Source organism: Haemaphysalis longicornis, unplaced genomic scaffold, assembly GCF_048455015.1.
Source record: "Haemaphysalis longicornis isolate Haplotype H1 unplaced genomic scaffold, Haemaphysalis longicornis Haplotype H1 scaffold_26, whole genome shotgun sequence".
NCBI classification, from domain to species: domain Eukaryota; kingdom Metazoa; phylum Arthropoda; class Arachnida; order Ixodida; family Ixodidae; genus Haemaphysalis; species Haemaphysalis longicornis.
This window is the reverse complement of record NW_027526319.1, coordinates 2,633,025-2,651,015: the sequence shown is the minus strand read 5'-3', so window position 1 is coordinate 2,651,015 and position 17,991 is coordinate 2,633,025. Positions and strand designations below refer to the sequence as shown.

The 17,991-nt window shown below is 50.0% G+C and overlaps 2 protein-coding genes across 2 annotated transcripts in view; both read right to left on the bottom strand.

The window, feature by feature from the left end:
- Window positions 1-17,991, bottom strand: part of LOC144172799 (uncharacterized) — a 168,381-nt gene that overhangs the window by 84,836 nt on the left and 65,554 nt on the right. The window lies entirely within an intron of this gene.
- Window positions 14,173-17,945, bottom strand: LOC144172793 (uncharacterized). The gene is made up of 8 exons (XM_077701399.1): window positions 17,479-17,945; window positions 16,791-16,888; window positions 16,380-16,713; window positions 16,030-16,214; window positions 15,496-15,634; window positions 15,335-15,409; window positions 15,017-15,137; window positions 14,173-14,273 (listed from the first exon to the last, which is right to left on the bottom strand). The coding sequence occupies exons 1-8, from the start codon at window positions 17,654-17,656 to the stop codon at window positions 14,258-14,260; spliced, it is 1,146 nt and encodes a 381-aa protein (XP_077557525.1). The 5' UTR covers window positions 17,657-17,945; the 3' UTR covers window positions 14,173-14,257.

Here is a 17,991-nt window from a genome sequence, read left to right as displayed (position 1 = left end):
TCGGACAAGGCAGTTACGTTGTAGTTACGTTACTTTAGGTAACAATCACCAAACATTTGTAATAATGAATCGTTGGCCTGTTTCAGCATTTCTAGATTTAAGCATTTACCGCGCTAGTCGGACAGACGCCGTATATTTACTATTCGCTCTTAATTTTTTTAGTATCATCATTATATATATCACCAACTATCACTGGAGCACACTTGAGGTTCAGTGACAACAAGTGCTTGCCAGGTTATAATATGCAGCCACACGGAATCTTGGGCAAAAAATTAGGCCCCTGCAGTCAACACAAATTATGGCACGGTGGTGGTTCGGAGTGGTGTTTTTTTTCTTAATTCCAGACAAACATCATCTTATCGTGACATGTATACTTGCAAAATAAGTAATCTGGTTGTCTTGGTTCTTTTACTTTGTAGGAATACTGTTTACCTCTTAGCCGGGAGAGAACTTCTATCAGGATTGGCCCCTTGTTTTAGTTTCGCCAAAAAATTGTTTTTTTAACACTGTCCTGAGCCCATAGGGAAAGAAAACCGACGCGTTTAACGAAACAAGTATTTCCAGGACAAACGTGACTTGGTTTCTGGAATGGAACGAAACATCCCCGGCCAAAGTACAGCAGTATTCCCCATCCTGCCTAAATTAGAATCTAATGTGAACATTCACATTATCATCGGATCAAAAAAAAAAAAAAACCCGCATTGGAGCGGTTTACAAAGTATTTAACGTAGTGTAGTATATTCTCTGTCATCAAGCACAACGACTTCGGCCGTCGCTTCCGTATGTTATCAAGCATCCCGGCGTGGCATTATTCTGCTTAGGAATACGGCATGATAACGCATGCCTCGTTTGGCGCTCGTGCATACTTTTTGAACACGAAAATTGTACGAATGAGTGCTATCAACCACAACAGCAACAAGTATCATTCACAAGGAAACACGGCGAAAAGAGCATGGCCGAGGCGGCCGATCCGGCCGGAAGTCCAGGTATGACGTTTTTCAGCCGGTTTTCGCCCGCGCTCTTCGGTCTTCCGCAATCGCGCGGCGAGATGGGGGCGGGGCATCGGGCCAATTTTGTTTGCTCATTGCGCCGCTTCTATTGCATGTATTCCGAAAATATTTCGTGCACATGAACTATTCAATGTGTACTTGCTGCTAGTCCACTTTTCTTTTAATTCTAAAACCGCTTCACCTTCCCTTTAAGTGCTGCATGCAAATCTATGAACTCAACATTTGCAAGAAACTGCATTTCTTTTTGAATTTTCAACTACTATAAAATGCATTGAAACGGTCTTATCTATCGCAGTTCTTAGATTCTTCCAGTACAATAAACACGCGAAATTCATCTTTGTGGATGTATGCCTGTTTTTTTTTTTTCCTGTGACGAGGCGGGAAGAATAATTAAAAATAACGTGCATGCACTATTGCCAACCATCTCCGGGCACTGCGTTGTCAGTAACAAGGACATGTGCACAAACGTTCTGAGTAATTCTTGATTTTTTCGTACAATTGCAGGCCTCTCAATCCTAATGAAACAGTTCACATTCATTTTCAGGTTTTTTTTTTGTCGGCACGTAGCAAACCTCAAATCGGTTCTTCTGTTTCAGGCAGCTTCCTCCGCGTTGATATCGAACTCGCTTAGCTAGTTGATTTTCGGATAATCCAAGTCCTTTCACGGCTGTTAATGTATTGTTTTCGACTAATACAAGTCCCTTCACGACTGTTCATTTATTGTAAGACGTGCATCTTAACACGAATCATAAAGTCCACTCGCCAGCATAAATCCCGTTCGAGCTGCGTCGTCTCCTCTCAAACCAAGACCCAATGACATTTTCGTTCTCCTTCGCAATTAAATTCTGATTCATATTAACGTAGCATGTTTCGGTATAGCATAAGTTGCGATCTGAACGCGATGTTTATCGCCGAAATGCAGTAAAGTGAGAACAAAATGCCAAAACGCGCCAATGGGTACGCTTATCGGCGGTTGAAAAGCGTAGCAGACGCCCGACTTCCGGGACGAGCCGTTGAACTTCCGGTGGCCGTGCGTGCGCCCGGCCGCGACAGCGGCGAAGCGCCATCCAGCAACCCTAGTGGAGATCAGTGGGTGACTGACCTGGGTACCAGCGTGTGTAACACTCGAGTGCCATCAGCATGAAAGGTGATATATCCAGGTAGCGAAGCGTATGGGTTGGTTTCTTGTAAGGCGATAACGTGCGGGGGTTTTTCTTGAGTTGTAATGTACTGGATAAGTTCTGCGCGTTTTTCGCGGAAACCGCGGCAGTTCCACTACCAAACTACTGTTTTGCCGCGGTTCCGTCTATTTTTATTGGGAGGACCCATCTTCTTCCATGGCATCTTTGGGTGGAGGAGGAAGGGAGTTAGTGACGCGAGTGCACTGTCTGGGAGAAGCTTCAATTTTCGCGAGTCATTCCTCGAAATTGGCATGCATATCTTTGAGGGTTTGCATGGTCTGATTGAGTTGCTCCGTAATCGTTTGTTGCGAGGAGGTCAGCTGCTGCACGAAAGAACGTATACCCATCACCTCGTCTCGAGTGATAAATGGCGTGGGATTTGCTGGCGTTACCTGGCCCGACATAGGGGGGAAGGTTGTGGGAAGAGGGGGGGGGGGGTTCACCACCGCCTGGTGGGAGGGAAGTGCGAGGGCGCTTGATAGCGGGGGAGAGTTGTTGCGGAGAAGATGAATGGGAGTTGGCTGTTGTTTTTGTTAACAAGGCCCGCAGTTCTGCGAGCTCCTGTCTTAAAGCCGCGTTTTCAGCTTGCAGTTGTGTTCTGGAGGACGCTACCCCTGCCCAGCTCACCTTGGGAGAGTCTTCCTGGCGTGGTTCTTTGTGCCTGGTGCCCGTGTTGACTGAGCAGCTTGTCGAGCGTTGGTCCTGGGTGGCTTGCGCTGCGTCACTGGCGTCGTACCTCGATTGCGTGACTGGCTGGGCGGGCGTTCCCTGGTGGTTGAACGCTCCCTGGTTGCTGAACGCCCGTGTTTGTGGCCCGTGACCCTTGTCACGGCTCGGTCTTGAGCTCGAACGATGAGGTCCCCGGTTGCGCCGCGAGCCAGGAGAGGGGGAGTGCGACCGGCAGGACTCGTTCGATGTGGACTTGTTTGCCGTTTTCTTGGCCTTGTACACGGTGGGCAAGTACCGTTTGGGGCAGTCTTTAGATGCGGTTGTGTGTGGGCCTTTACATAGCCCACACCGCGGTGTGCAGATGTGCTGAAGCTCGTTGAGGGAGGCGCCGCATTGCTTGTACTTGGGCGTGGCGGGAGGCCAGGGGCAAACGTCCGCTCGGTGGCCCGTTTGATGGCAGAGGGTGCAAAAGGCGACCGTGCGGCGATAGGGGTAGCATCGGAGGATGGCTTGATTGACATAGACGTAGTACGGTACTCGCTTGCCTCGAAATGTAATGACGAAGGCTTTGGAGTCTCCGAGTCGACAAGCTGTGAGCACCCCGTAGCCGGGAGCAGTAATGAGCGACTTGACGTACTCTTCTGGATGTCCTTGTGCGATGTTGTGTATGACGCCACGGCAGGAGTTGTCCGGAGTGATCGGGTAGACTGATACCTCGTGTCTGTTGCCGAAGACCACAATCTTCTGGAGGCTCTCGAGCGCTCGCGCAGCTGCTGGGGAAGGTGTGCTGACCACTAGGACGTTCTGCTCTGCGCCAATGCGGAGCGGGAAAGGTGCTGGTGAAGTGGGGAGCCCGATCTCCCGAGCGATTGACGCAGTGAGAGAAATCTGGTCTGTACGGGAAAGCTGTAGGCCGTTGCTTGGGCGGATGAGTATTTTAAAGTCGTCCGTGGGTAGAGGTGGTTGCCTGGGTTGACGCGTTGATGGGCGATGGCGGAGCGGTGGTGGCAGCGGCGATTCGGGAGCAGGCTTGGACGGGGGAGGAGTACGTCGTCGAAGCGAGCGGCGTACTACTTCAATCCATGGGCTGGAGATTTCTTCCTCGGTTTCCGTGGTAGCCGGGGATGTAGTGTCTGTGTCATTCGCTTCTACAATTTCCTCAGGTGGGTCTGTAGGAGGTGACAAACTTGCAACTGGGTCGTTGGTGGGGGGGCGCGCTGACGCCATGCTTGCCGGCAAAGGAACCGACGGCGTGGTTGCCTCGCCGGCGAGGCGTTAGGCTTAGCGCGCCTGTCCTCTTTAGATGCTTGTCAAATTGCGAATTCTGGACTCACAAAGATGTGGATGGTATCCTGGTGTTCCTGGTGACGTTAGGAAGCACGCTCGGTGGTCAGCTGCAGTCGCCGGGGGTGATTTCCCAATAAAATTGAACGATTTCACTGGAGCCGACGTGACGCTCATTCGAACACCCCGAGCGGGCCGAGCAGTGTCAAGATCGGCCAACCTACGATAGAATAAGCGATAGAATGAGCTATGCATTTTTAAAGGAGCCATGAAGACAAACTACAAGTTGGGTTTATTAGAAAGACTGCTTAGACCCGATAACAATGATAGCAATATCATCGCAATCATCGAACAAATAACGGAGATATTAAAGAAAACGTGTGAAGCAGTCGCGACCCCCTAGCCAATTTCCCGCAACTTTTCTATGACGTCACGGAACCTTGTTTGTCCAATTGGCGGCCGCCTAACTGACCTGTCGCGACGACACATGACTGGACGTCTGTAATGGGGCCTCTAGTTCCATTTGACCGCATCACTTGAATGCTAACGTCCAGTTAACGCACCGAAAATTATGTTTTATTGTTGGCCCGTATGACGTCATTCTTGCTCATAACACGTCCCTGTGGCGCAAAATTTGAAAGTTTTTAAATACTTCTTGCTTTTTTTTGTTAAAAAACATCTTTTGTGGCTGTAATGGAGCTGAGTGAGATACTGAATCCTAGTTCTTTCAAATTAAACGATGTTGTATTTTCTCTTCATGGCTCCTTTAATATGGGGAGAACCGCCAGGTTGCAGGCCCCGCCACTCCACTGCCCGAAATTCCTCCCTCTCACATCAGCCAAATGTGCAGATAAGACACACAGCTGTGCAGAAAAAGTGATATCCATGGATATTTTCACGCAGTGAAAAATGAACCAATTTCCATCTAGAAAAAAAATTGGCCGCGTATCTGCTCCTCCCGTTGCAAATGTCGACAAAAGACGATAGTCTTTATCGACATTTGCCAAGTAAATCCCTCCCTTCGCTTTCCCGCTTACCTCATGTTGTTCCTCTTGCGTCGCGCTCCTCCCAAGTAATCATTTTAAATTTACCGCGTTCCACTGCTTCAGGCCGGGTGTCCCTATGCCAACGCTGCCGTAAGGCAAAGACGCGCGTTAATCGAGGCGCCCTACTTCAACGTTTATAGAACTGTGTTTCCTTACTCCACGTGCGTTGCAGCAGAACGTGGAACCTATATACTGGAACCTTTCGTAACTGTTGCCAGTTGATTTCTTAAAATGCCACCAGAAGCTATAGTGACGCGGGAGACAGCAAGCGACGGCGGAGTGAATTTCTTTTCTGAGGTTGATGAAGTATTGAATTTCGCGAAAATCAAGCATGTATGATTTTTTATAAAGGAACACTGCAAATATAATTTCTGTATTAATTTTCTGTCTTATATTTGTGTAATGTCATGTTGTTCTTCAACAATGTTGACAACTACGAACATTACACCGGACTTAGACGGGTAGATTTAGCTGTGACTATATAAGACTATTGCGCAGGCATTGTTTTACTTTGGCCGGGTGGCTGAATCGAGTCACATACAGACAGACAGACAGACAGACCAAAATTTCCGGTCACGCTAGCGTTCGGACGTGAGAATCATGAGTTCCAGCGGAGCGGTAATGGCGGCTCGGTTGAGCCGCGGAAACAGGCCTAACGGAAGCGACAGTGAAGATTATCAGGTAATACTGCCACAACTGCCCACCGGACGCATCGTTCTGAACACGTTGTTTTTGCACGGCGACGTGAAGGCTAGACCGTTCAAGGTCGAGGTTTTCAGGGACGCTCTCACACGGACTGGTTTACTCTCCGAGGTTGTCGCCTTGGGGGCCTACCAAATCAACCATGTGTGGGCGATAACTTTCAACACTGCCGAGGCGACGAAGAAGATGTTGGCTGTCAACGAGTTTCAAGTCAAGGGCCGGCGGTGCCTCGTAATCGACCCGCAAGACCATCAGGTCAGACTCAAGCTGCACTGGCTGTTGCACGGCGTCGCCGACGAAGACATCCGAGCAGCGTTCGCGCCGTATGGCAAAGTGACTGAGGTGAATAGGGAACGCTGGCGCGTCCAAGGCGTCGCTGACAAAGGGTCCACGACTAGGTCAGTGCTGTTGAAACTGAAAAAGGGCGTCAAGTTGGAGGAGCTCCCGCACCAGGTAAGGGTAGCTGGGGAGCTCGCTCTTGTGGTGGCTCCTGGCCGGCCCATACAGTGTCTTCGCTGCAACGGCCAAGGCCATGTGCGGCGTGAGTGTAAAGTGCCTCGGTGTGCCAAGTGCCGGCGTTTCGGGCATGGCGAGGCGCAGTTTGTGCCTTCATACGCGTCGGTGACGGGGCCCGCGGACATCGAAGGAGCGCCCGAGCACCTTATGGACGTAACGGAAGCCGAGGAAGCTGCTCAAGGAGCTGGTGGTAGCGATCCCGTGGAAGCTAGCCCCAGCACACCAAAAGAAGTAGGACTCAGCCAGGAGGGGGAAAATGACGAGGTCGCTCCAGCAGACGCGGTAACCATGACAGAGAACTCCGAAAAAAGCGCCGAAAATCGCTCTGAAGCCGAGGCCGCGGGAGCATCGTTGGAAAGACAAACAGAAGCAATGGAAACCAACCGAACTGAGGCTGCGACGGGGTCCGCCAAACGCCCACACGTCGATTCGGAAGAAGGAAAAGACAACGCAGCTGGGGACGCCAACATCGGAGAGCCACCAGTGAAAGCAACGCAGACGCGGCGGTCGGCGCCGAGGAGCCGGCCTCCTGAGCGGCGCCCATCGGAAACGCCACCCCAGACGCGGAGGTCGCCACCAGGGGTCCTACACCGAGCGGACGTTCCATGCATGGGCTCCACAGTTTTCACACAAAAGTGCCGTAAATTCGTGTCGTGCTTCAAAACTGGTACCACCGCCATCGAGAGCTACTTTCTGTGCACCGGAGGACACCTTTCACTTCTCTGTGAGTGCTGTTTCAGCCAATCTACGGCAGTTGTTTACCACGGCCCGAGCTAGGCCTCGTCCAGCGGGGTAGGCCTAGCAACGAGCACGGCCAATGCCGGGCTCGACCGTCGACCCAGGAGACCGCTCCGCGGTGCTCCCGAGCAGTGACGCAAGTCAAACTGAAGACAACGCAATGCTACAAGACCCAAGTGAAGGCAACTATGATGAACTTGCGGACTCAAACTTCAACGCAGAATGGATTGATGTCGTCTCCCGAGCTCAGCGGCGACGAGAGCGGAAAACCACGCCAGCGGTAGGCCTAACGCCGCCGTCGACTACTTCAAATCCTTCGACTAGACCCAAGACTGCTCCCAGGCCAGCTCCCCTTCCCAGGGACGATTACAAACTCGTGCTGCGACCACAAGGTGGCCTCAAAATAGCGCAACTGGACTTAGCCGAGGTGTCGATCGCCTTGCTGAACGCAATACATTCAACGTGGCGCCAAACCAACATGCGCGTTCGCTACGACACGGTGCAGAACATCGCTACGGTCAGCACCCCATCGGCGGACGCTGCAAAAGCCTTGAGCCAGGTCAGGCAGATCCAAATTAGCAACGTGACCTATCCAGTGCAACTCTACGGACTCGCGCCTGATGACTCCGTCAAGGGCATTATAAGAGGAGCTCCCCTCCGCTTCTCGGAGCGCGAATTGCTGGAAAATATGTACGTACCAAAACACGAGATCTACGCATGTAGAAGACTGGGAAATTCAAATATTGTTGTAATCACGTTCGCAGGATACAAAGTCCCTTATTACGTTAACCTCTTCGGATCAGAGTACCCGTGCTCCTTGTACAAAAAGACAGTGCCTGTGTGTGACAAGTGCCATGAACTCGGACATAGGGAGACCGCATGCCCTCAGCCAAATACACGTGTGTGCCATCAATGTGGCGCCAAGGAACCGCAACCCCAACACGACTGCAAGGCCCTTTGCTCGCTATGCGGCGGGGCCCATATCACGGCTACCAAGGGCTGCCCGAAACGTTTTCTGGAGCCTTTCGTCCTCCGTCAACGGGAGTTGGTGCGGAAGAAGGCGGAAGAACGAGCAGCGCGAGCGGACCAGCCAGCTTTGCAAGCGGATCAGCGAGCCTCGCGAGCGGACCAGGAGCCACCGCGAGGCCGGGCCAGACACCAAACCAGAACAGCGTCCGTGAGATCAAGCACCAGATCCAGATCCGGGTCCCGAAACCAGGCAGTGGGGACCGGAAATGACGAGAAACAGGTGAGCTGGGCTGGCGTGTTGTCTCTCACTGCTCGAGGAGATCCCACACCCACGGCACCAAAACACGCAGATCCACATTCGTGTCAGGAATGCACAACCCTTAGATCACAGTTGGCGCAACAACAGTCGATTATTGCGTCATTAGAAAGCCGCCTAGCAGAACTGGAGAAATCCCGCGAGGACTCGGTCACAGACAAACGCAAACGACCATCACGTAATGCCGCAGAAAATGATGTGGCCATGAACACAACCACCTCTCCCACTCCAGTGACATGCACAAATCCCCCGTCGCTAGCTGAGGAAAAAACAATGAGGCAGAACAAGACAAGACCACAGGACACCACTAAAGCCTTCTCGCCATCTGTTCAATCGCAAGGACACCGAGCCTCCTTCGAAGACGTGCTCAAAGCGTTCTCAGACGAGCAGAACAGCCAACTCGATGAGTTAGGCCGGGCACTCAAGGCCCAGCTGAAAACTCAGTCTGACCAAATTAACCAGCTTCTACAGGCGCTAACCACTAAGGTAGCGGAGAACGGCGTCCGAATTGATCAAGTAGTAGCTCGGGTCGACCAACTCGGAACTCGCATCGACCGGATAGAAGAGAGACTGGAGACGGTAGAAAACACTACTCTCCGCAGAAGGCAGGCTCCCTACTCCCGCCCACCCACGTGTGAAAGCAAGGATTCCGTCTCCTTCCCTGATGACTACACAACCAAATAGGCAAGACATCACTGCGCTGCTCCAATGGAATTGCCGTGGAATTAAAGAGAAATCAGCAGCGCTACAACAGTACCTCGCCACACTCACGCCAACGCCTGAAATCATTGCAATTCAAGAAACGAACAGTCCAAGTAAGCTTCCAGGATACATTACCTACACAGATCCCTCTGGACGATCTACAGCAACCTTGGTTAAGAGCAACATAGCAGCCATTCAGCACCTCACTCCGCAAAGAGATTGTGAGCACACATTGGTAGAGCTCGTTCCACGCACATCACACTGCAAAAACAGCTTCTTCATTCTTAACATTTACTGCCGACCCTCCAAAAAGCGACCAGGCATTGAAGAAACTGTACGAGAAGCCCTCCAACTCGCCGGCAACGCTCCTCTTCTCATAGTGGGAGACCTTAATGCAGCACACCAACTTTGGGGCTACACGTATACAACAACAGAAGAGGTAAAGATCCGCTCAACGTCATAGAAATACACAATCTCACTCTCCTAAATGACCCGCAGACCCCAACGCGCACAGGAAATAGCGTCAATAGGGACACATGCCCAGACTTGTCCCTTCTCCGAGGCTCTCTTGACATCACGTGGACCAACACAATGGAGAATTTGGGATCCGATCACGACATTATAAACATCCTAATCAAAGGTGTGAACTACAGGTCACACATAGGTATGGTCAAATTTACTGACTGGGACAAGTTCAGAAAAGAAAGGAAAGATCGCGACCCCTCGCAAGAACAATCCTACGAACAGTGGGCGGAAAGTGTCATGAGAGATGCAAAAGCCCACACGAAAACGATTTCCATGACATACCAAGTGCCACACGTTGATACCAAACTCTTGCACATCTGGGAAGCCAGGCACAGCCTCTCAAGACGTTGGAAAAGGCAGAGGCATAACCGCCGACTCAAGAAGCGCATAGCGCAACTAAGTAAACAGGCGGCTGAGTACGCTGCCCACCTGTGCAAGGAAAATTGGCTCACGTTGTGCGACGGCCTTCAGGAAACGTGGCAACTGCTGAGACATCTCATCGACCCCCTTAAGAACAAGGGAGAAACCAGTAAAAGCCTGGCGCGCACCATGCACTTGTACCCAGGAACGACCGATGACCTCATCCAAGATCTGAGGAACAAATACCTACGTCCTGGAAAGGCAGACCCTCCTCCTCTCTATGAATGCACACCTAACCTTGAGTTGGACAAAGACATCGAAATGTACGAGGTCCGTGCAGCCATTACTGCCAGCAAACGCTCCAGCTCACCTGGACAAGACCAAATCACCAACAAGATATTGGCTAACCTGGACGACAAGGCTCTAGAAGATCTCACGGAGTATTTCAACGTCTTTTGGCGCACAGGCAAACTTCCCATCTCGTGGAAAACAGCGGAGGTGCGATTTATTCCAAAACCAGGAAAATCACCCCACATAGATAATCTCCGGCCGATATCGTTGACCTCCTGCGTGGGAAAAATAATGGAGCGAATTATTCTTCTGCGGCTTCAGCAACACCTTGATGACACGCAGCAAATGCCTGACTCCATGTTCGGTTTCAGAAGGCACTTGGGAACCCAGGACATCCTCGTTCAAATCAAGGAGGACATACTCGCCCCTGCCACCAGACACTCGCCCCGTGCCATACTGGCCCTCGACCTTAAAGGGGCGTTTGATAACGTGTCACACAGGGCCATTCTTCATAAACTGGCAAATACAGGCTGCGGGGAAAGGATGTACAATTATATTGCCGACTTCCTGTCGTACCGCCAAGCCATCATAAAGATAGGGGATGTCTCCTCGGACCCAATTACCCTCGGAGACACGGGCACCCCGCAAGGATCTGTCCTATCCCCCATTCTCTTCAACATTGCCCTTCTTGAGCTGCCGAACCGATTAAACCAAATTCCCAACATAAAACACGGCCTCTACGCCGACGATATTACTATCTGGACGGGCACAGATTCCATTGGCGGCCTCCAAGACACGCTCCAGCAAGCAGCCGATACTGTCAATGAGTATGCTAAAGAGTGCGGACTAACATGTGCACCGCAAAAATCGGAACTTCTGGTCGTGCGCAGGCGAGGCCGAAAGACAGACAAGGACAATATACAAATCATGCTGGAAGGTCATCCCATCAGGCCTACAAAAGCGATGCGAATTCTTGGATTAGACATTCAGGCGGACACAAGGAACACCGGCCTGATTAAAAAACTCAAGACAACCACAGAACAAGTCACTCAGATGCTACGCAGGGTGGCCAACAGACAGAGGGGACTGAAAGAGCAAGACACCACCAGATTGGTCCAGGCCTTCATACTCTCACGCATTACTTATACTGCACCGTACGTAATTCTGACCAAGAGTGAAGAGGAACAAATCGACGTCATCATACGCAAAGCCTACAAACAGACACTAGGAATCCCCATCAGCGCTTCGACAGCTCTACTGCTAAAGTTAGGCCTCCACAACACCACATCCGAACTAATCGAAGGTCACCTCTCAAGCCACAAATTAAGGCTTGAACTGACACCCGCTGGCAGAAAGCTCATGGGGAAACTTCAGTGGACCCCCCAGGGTCAGCTACAACCCAGAGCTCTTGTGTCAAATACGAGGCAGTGCATACAAATCAGGTCAATCCCTCGGAACATGCATCCCAAACATCACGAAGGAAGACGACAGGCCAGGGCCAAAGCCCTAGATAAGACTTATGGCAGTGATGAGGGAACAGTGTATACAGACGCAGCAAGCTGCAAACAGAAGAGAGCAATGGTGGCGGTGGTGACGACAAGAGACAAATGCCTCACCAGCGCAACCATTCCAAAAGCATCGAGTCAAGAGGCGGAAGAAGTGGCCATAGTGCTGGCTATTACTCAAACCAAGGCAACTACAATCATCTCTGACTCACAGCAGACTTGCAGAAGATACATTGCGGGAATGGTGACTCCAACAGCACACCACCTCCTGAGCGCAAACCCCCCAAACCGGAAGGTCATGATAGTATGGGCCCCGGCACACTCCTCTCTCGCGGGCAACGATTTCGCCCACGAGACGGCCTGCGCACTCGCCAACCAGGCCACGGAAGGAGATCCTGAGCCCACCCCCGTTGTTTCCTACCGAGACATTACTCAGCACTACAGGCTCGAACGAAGGATCTATTCACCGCCACACCCCCAGTTAAGTAAACACCAAGGATCCACGCTTCGACTGCTACAAACCAACACGTTCCCTTATCCGGTTCGACTTCATAAGCAATACCCTCACCAGCATTCACCGCATTGCAAGTTCTGCGGACAAACAGGTTCCCTGTATCACATAATTTGGGAATGCAGTCAAAACCCAGACTTGCCACCCCCTTTTTCTAGCCCAAACCTCGAGCAGTGGGAGACTGCGTTGTCCAGCGCACACCTCGCCGACCAGGTCATGCTGACGGAGAGGGCTGAACGTGCGAAGACAGCGTTTGGACTTCTGGACTGAGAAGCCACTCCCACGCATAAATACGCTAAATAAAAGTTGCTCTCTCTCTCTCTCTCTCCCAGACGCGGAACGCAGGGGACAGCGCAGTGGCGGGCAGGAGCGCCTAGCCGGGCGATAGACGCGAAATGTAAGCGCCACGCTCTCGTCCTCTATGTGATTTAAAATTTCTGAGGAACCCACACTGAACGTAGCTACACTCAACGTCAGGGGTTTGTCGGGGAAAAGGAAACAAAGCCAAGTGCACCGATTGATAACGGAGAGTGACGTTGATGTGTTGGCAGTTCAGGAAACTAAAGTTCATGGGGAGGAAGAGGCTGAGAGCATGGTGCGGCGTTTCAAGTCGAGGTACCACGCGTGTGTTAGCCATGCAGTCGGTACTTCGGCGGGGTGCGTGCTTCTTGTGCGAAAGGTGCCGGGTTTGATCGTCCAAACCGTAACGTCGTGTGTGTCAGGACAACGCCGCCTGTATTAACATTGCCTGACGTGTCGCGCGCTTTTCAATGGGAAGGGTAGGGACGCTTAGTTCAGGCACTGATCCGCTATGTGGCGCGTGCCGGCGGACATCTCGCCTTACGTCACTGCTCGCGAGTCGCGAACGCTGCACCCACTTCTACGACGTGTGTCTGTCAGCTTGCCTGTTGGGCTTCAAGGGCCGTTTCGCTTGCATCTTAGCCGCGACGGGGCGCTAGTTCTGTGGCCCACTGGGGATGTCGTTCAACGTGTCGCTCGCTTCATACTTACTGCATTTTTCCAAAGATAAAGACGGAGGCGGGCTGAAATATTTTCAGAAGGTACTGATTGTCGGGTAGACATATAGCTAACAGAAAAACGATATTTTGGGATGGGGCAGCCATTATTTTACTGATATTTTTCTTTCTGGAGTATTTAGAGAAGAAAAAATTGCGTGCACGTTTTTGGGTCAGGCGCTCACTTCTACGATTACTTTCCAATAATATCACGTGCTTTTAAACTTCAGAAAATAATAGGAAACAAAAGGATAAGCAGCTGGGATCCCGCCACGCTGTCCGGGCGCATCTACAGTAGTCCTCAATTTAGAAGTGCGTACCGATGCGGAGTGTGAACAGCGGGGTCAAAACAATACCTAAATGCGGAGGGGATAGAGGTGAGATGCCCCACTCAGAAAATTTCAGGGCCTGTGATCCGAGTAGATAAGCGCGCAAAGCCGGCATCAGCCTGCCCCAGTCAAAAAAAACAATTGCAACCAATTGTAAAATTACCAATTCTGTACACCAGTTGTGTTTTAGTATCCAATTGAAACCTATTGGGCCAAACCAATTGCTTCCAACAAGTTGAACCAATTGTGTTTTCCAACAAGTTGAACCAATTGTGTTGGTCTTTCAATTGTGTTCAATAGGTATTGTTTCAGATTGCGTTCAATGGGAATCACCAGTTCAAACCAATAGTCTAGTAAACCGTGGCGACTGAAGTAATTCTAAAATGGCATATGCTGGCAGTAAAGCAGTTCAATCCAGTACGCATGAAGGCAAGAGCTGCCTGCACCTGCTTCTGTAAAAACGCAACACAAGGCACATACCTTTACACACATTTATTCACTTGAAAAGAAAAAAGGAAAGCAACATCGCAAGCTTAACGCAAGTTGCTTGAAACATGGTAGGTCTCTGCTCCAACAGGGGATTGGCCTCACTTCATCTCGAGCCTGCACAACAAGAAGAAATGCAGCAAAAGTATATTGAATAGTGATTTGTGTTGAAAATGTAGTACAGAACGGAGCTGCAGGTGCTTCAACAGCCAGCTAGATCTGCGTGCGATACAATCCCTTTTGAAGGAGTAGCTACAAAAATGCCTAGTATGCAATTTGCCTCTTGAAGGTGCTTGCAGGTGCAGCCATCAAACATTACTACAAGGACGTAGTTAAAAAAATATACCACGTGCCATGGTGTCAACATGCCACGAAATTTCAGATGAGGTGTTCTAGAACAGGACAGACCCTGTGCCACCAAAACTCGCAAGTGGCAGAAGTATGAAGTGGTCAGGCCTGTGTTGCTAGAAAAGAGAACAGCCGCTAAGAACCAGAAGACCAAGGGCACGGAAAAAATTTCAAAAAATCCTGGTAGGACTTGTGGCACTTTTGCATTCCATTTTGCCAGCTTCACCTTTGCTGGCCCCTTGCTACTGGATGCTGGCCCCTTACTACTGGATGCGAGGAGGTAAGAAGCTTTCAATGTACCTAGCAATATTGAGGTACAAGTATAAATTCAAGTTTTAAGCAACCGTCCCAAATGTTTCAGCTGCCTGCATCCTTTCAAAAGGCATCAATGCCCAACTGTGCACTAGTTTCATTGCAAGGTTTAGTACATTTTGTCAGCTACAGCTGTATGCACCTCACGGCTTTGAACTAACCAAAATTAAGAAAAACATCACGAGAAACCAGAGACTTACTTCCTGGCAGTCCTCTCAACATCTGCGATCTTCTCCACGAGGAAGTGGTTCACTTGTTTAAGCATTGCAGGCATCACCTCAGGGGGGACACCTCTCTGTTGGAGCCGCTGCTTGTAGCAGTCTATAGAAGTGAAAGACAAAAAAAAATGCACAAGTCAAGAATGGTTCTATACAACTGTAACAAGGCAGCTTTAAACGCACTGCAAATTTCCACCAGTCTCTTCAAAATCTTGCTTGCTCGCCACAAGGTGCGGACAACAGAAATACTCAAGAAAGTTCGCCCAAAAGCAGCTTGAAGGAAGTTGTAATGATAGTTACCTCGAATCACGGCCAGCTTCCACGGTGTCAAGGCCTGTTTTTTGGGACGGTCTGGGAAGCGGGGGCAAGGTCTGCCTGCAAGGGAGGAAGGAATGTTTATGTGGAACAGAAATTGGAAGTGGAGAATCGCGATAAAAACAAAAATGGGTATAGGTTAATACCGTTCAGAGATCGACTCTTCAGCACCGCTGGATCCCAGACCGTCACCAGGAGGTCCTTGACGAAGAGGGAATCCTTTTCCCTTGTTTGAATCCGCTGCCAAGCCCCACACGGAACGAGCAGGCCTTTACCAATGTCCACCTGGGTGAAAAGCAAGCCAGATGAAACAACTAGAAAACAAGTGGAATTCCAGCACGTGCCTTCAGACTATTGCAGAACGAAATGAAATACTAACATGTACAAAGACACACAACTAGTAAAGAATACATTTCTTAAACACTTATATTCCTGGGCAGTTACTTGTGCACCATGTGTGTCAATTGTGCTCATGACATAACGCAAGCAGAAACTATTCCCGGTACTACCGAGTGTATGAACACATTTAAAGTAGAGCAAGTTCACTGTCAGTTGCACATAGCACAAATTCCTTGCTCTATTTCACACTTAAGAAAATGCATGTCCAGAATACCCAACACGGTCAGGCAAATTTCCCCGTAGATCGAGTTGTACTCTGTACAAAGCATTAACAAACTTGCCTTTCTTTCTGGGGCAGTGGGCAGAATTGGTAGCAGCTGGCCTTCAGGTTGAGGGAGTGGGTCAGCAGGTTCCGGGAGTGCGTCGGCAGGCTGAGGCAGCGGGCCAGGTTGCAGGAGCGCGTCGGCAGGCTGGGGAAGCGTGCTTGCGGGTTGTTGTGGTGGCCTTCGTGTTGTGGAAGGTCCATCTGAGAAAAAACGGAATTTTACACGAATCTGAAGAATTTCCAGCATAAATGGGTAAAAAAATGTGTCGAGGAAAAAACTCGAGCCAGAAATTGTTTATACAGTTCTTGAGGAGAATGACATGCACCTTTTTCACTTGTGTAGTAGGTGCACAGAGTAGTACATACCTGTATCATCACCCCCAACAAGCCGCCACTGAATGCGTCTGTTCAGCCGCCGAAGCTCATCTAATTCTTGGCCTTGTGTCGCCAATGTCCCGCGGAGGTGGAGGATTTGAGCTTTTAAACCTTCCATGTCTTCTAACTCCTGAGCTTGCTTGGCCACTAGCTGATGGAGCTGGGCGCACTCCTCTTTGGCTTTCGCCAATTCATCTTTGGCTTTCGCCAATTCGTCGTGAGAGGCTGTGTTTTTGGGCCTGTTGTTCAGGCCAAGAGCCCTTCTTTTTTTGGCCAGGATGTCGAGTAAGTCCTCGCGAGGAGATCCTTTTTTTCTTTTTGGTCCCTGCGAAAATACATGCACCTTCTATAATGGCTGCATTATTCACAGCAATGAAGAAAGTCTATACACAGTATACGTACCTCAACTATCTCGTCATCCGAGTCACTATCGCTTGAGGGGAGGCGTCTGACGCGCACGCGTCTGCCTGCAATTTTTGCTTTTAAGCGTGCTTCCGAATCTGGAAAGGCATGAGTAACACGCATAAAATGGTCATCGGATGCTGGAGAACATCACTGAAAGCAAATATGTCCTTAGAGCGAAGTAGAAGTAAAGCCAGAAAAAAAAGCGACTCTATGCACGTTCCCTAGTTCAGAAAGCCTGGAGCAAAGCCCAGTCGCTTACAGGAAAGTAAAAGTGACTACGCTTCCGATTTCACATGAGTTCACAATCGCAAAGGCTATTCAATTCACACGACAGTGTGTAGCGAAATGTATATGCGTTTACAGACTTGCTAGGACGGTGATAGCCGATTAATCATGCAGTCCGAAAATCTGCGCAACAAAGATCACTGATATTTTGTTACGCTGCTCAAATAACCCTCGTTCACCGGCTGCACTTCAGTGATTTTATCTCCTAGAAAACTGCGAACCCTTCTTTTACATCTGCGCATGGGCACACAATGCACAAAGAGCAAACAGCGCAGTTCATACATGCCGCTCAGTGCAGAAAGCATGCAGCACGTGGCCAGCATCTAGAAGTGAACTTTGAATGCCGTACAGACGATAGGGATAGCAAATAAGGAGTAACACTTTAACAGCACCCACTCACCCGCTACCAGAAGAATCCTGGACCGGTAGTAGTCTGATGCGCCGGAGTCGTCGGTCCATTTTGTATTGTAGAAGGTGCCTTCAAAGTCATCTTCCGGATTAAATCCCTTAATGTCGTCCACCTCTACAATCGCGAAACGCTTGTCGTCCTCATATCTAACATAGGCGTGCGTTATCATGGTGCCTTCACGGAAACGTAGCTTCCGAACAGTCTGCCGAGTATAAAATTCCTCGGCATGCTTCGCGTGTTTATATACACGGAGGAAGCCATGTTGATGCGACCATTTCAGTTCCCATTGTTGCCTCCCAGTCGCACCAGTGCGCTGTTTCGGGCTGAAAATGAAGTGAGCAAGTGATCGTTCTTACTAAAACTTACATTAAATGTAATTTTTTGTACTTTATATGTTTTAAGTTTTGCGAAGTGAATAGAGCATATTGAAAGTTGATAATAATGTTTCGGGCATACATACTAAATACGCAGCATCGGCGAACCACTGGTCACAGAAAAAAAAAA

Excerpts from the sequence above, each read along its gene's own strand:
- LOC144172793 (XM_077701399.1), bottom strand. The coding sequence starts at position 17,656 with ATGATAACGCACGCCTATGTTAGATATGAGGACGACAAGCGTTTCGCG. Across the intron at positions 16,714-16,790 it reads CGGATGACGAGATAGTTGAG|GGACCAAAAAGAAAAAAAGG; the intron begins GTACGTATACTG and ends GTATTTTCGCAG. Across the intron at positions 15,410-15,495 it reads GAAGAGTCGATCTCTGAACG|GCAGACCTTGCCCCCGCTTC; the intron begins GTATTAACCTAT and ends CCTCCCTTGCAG.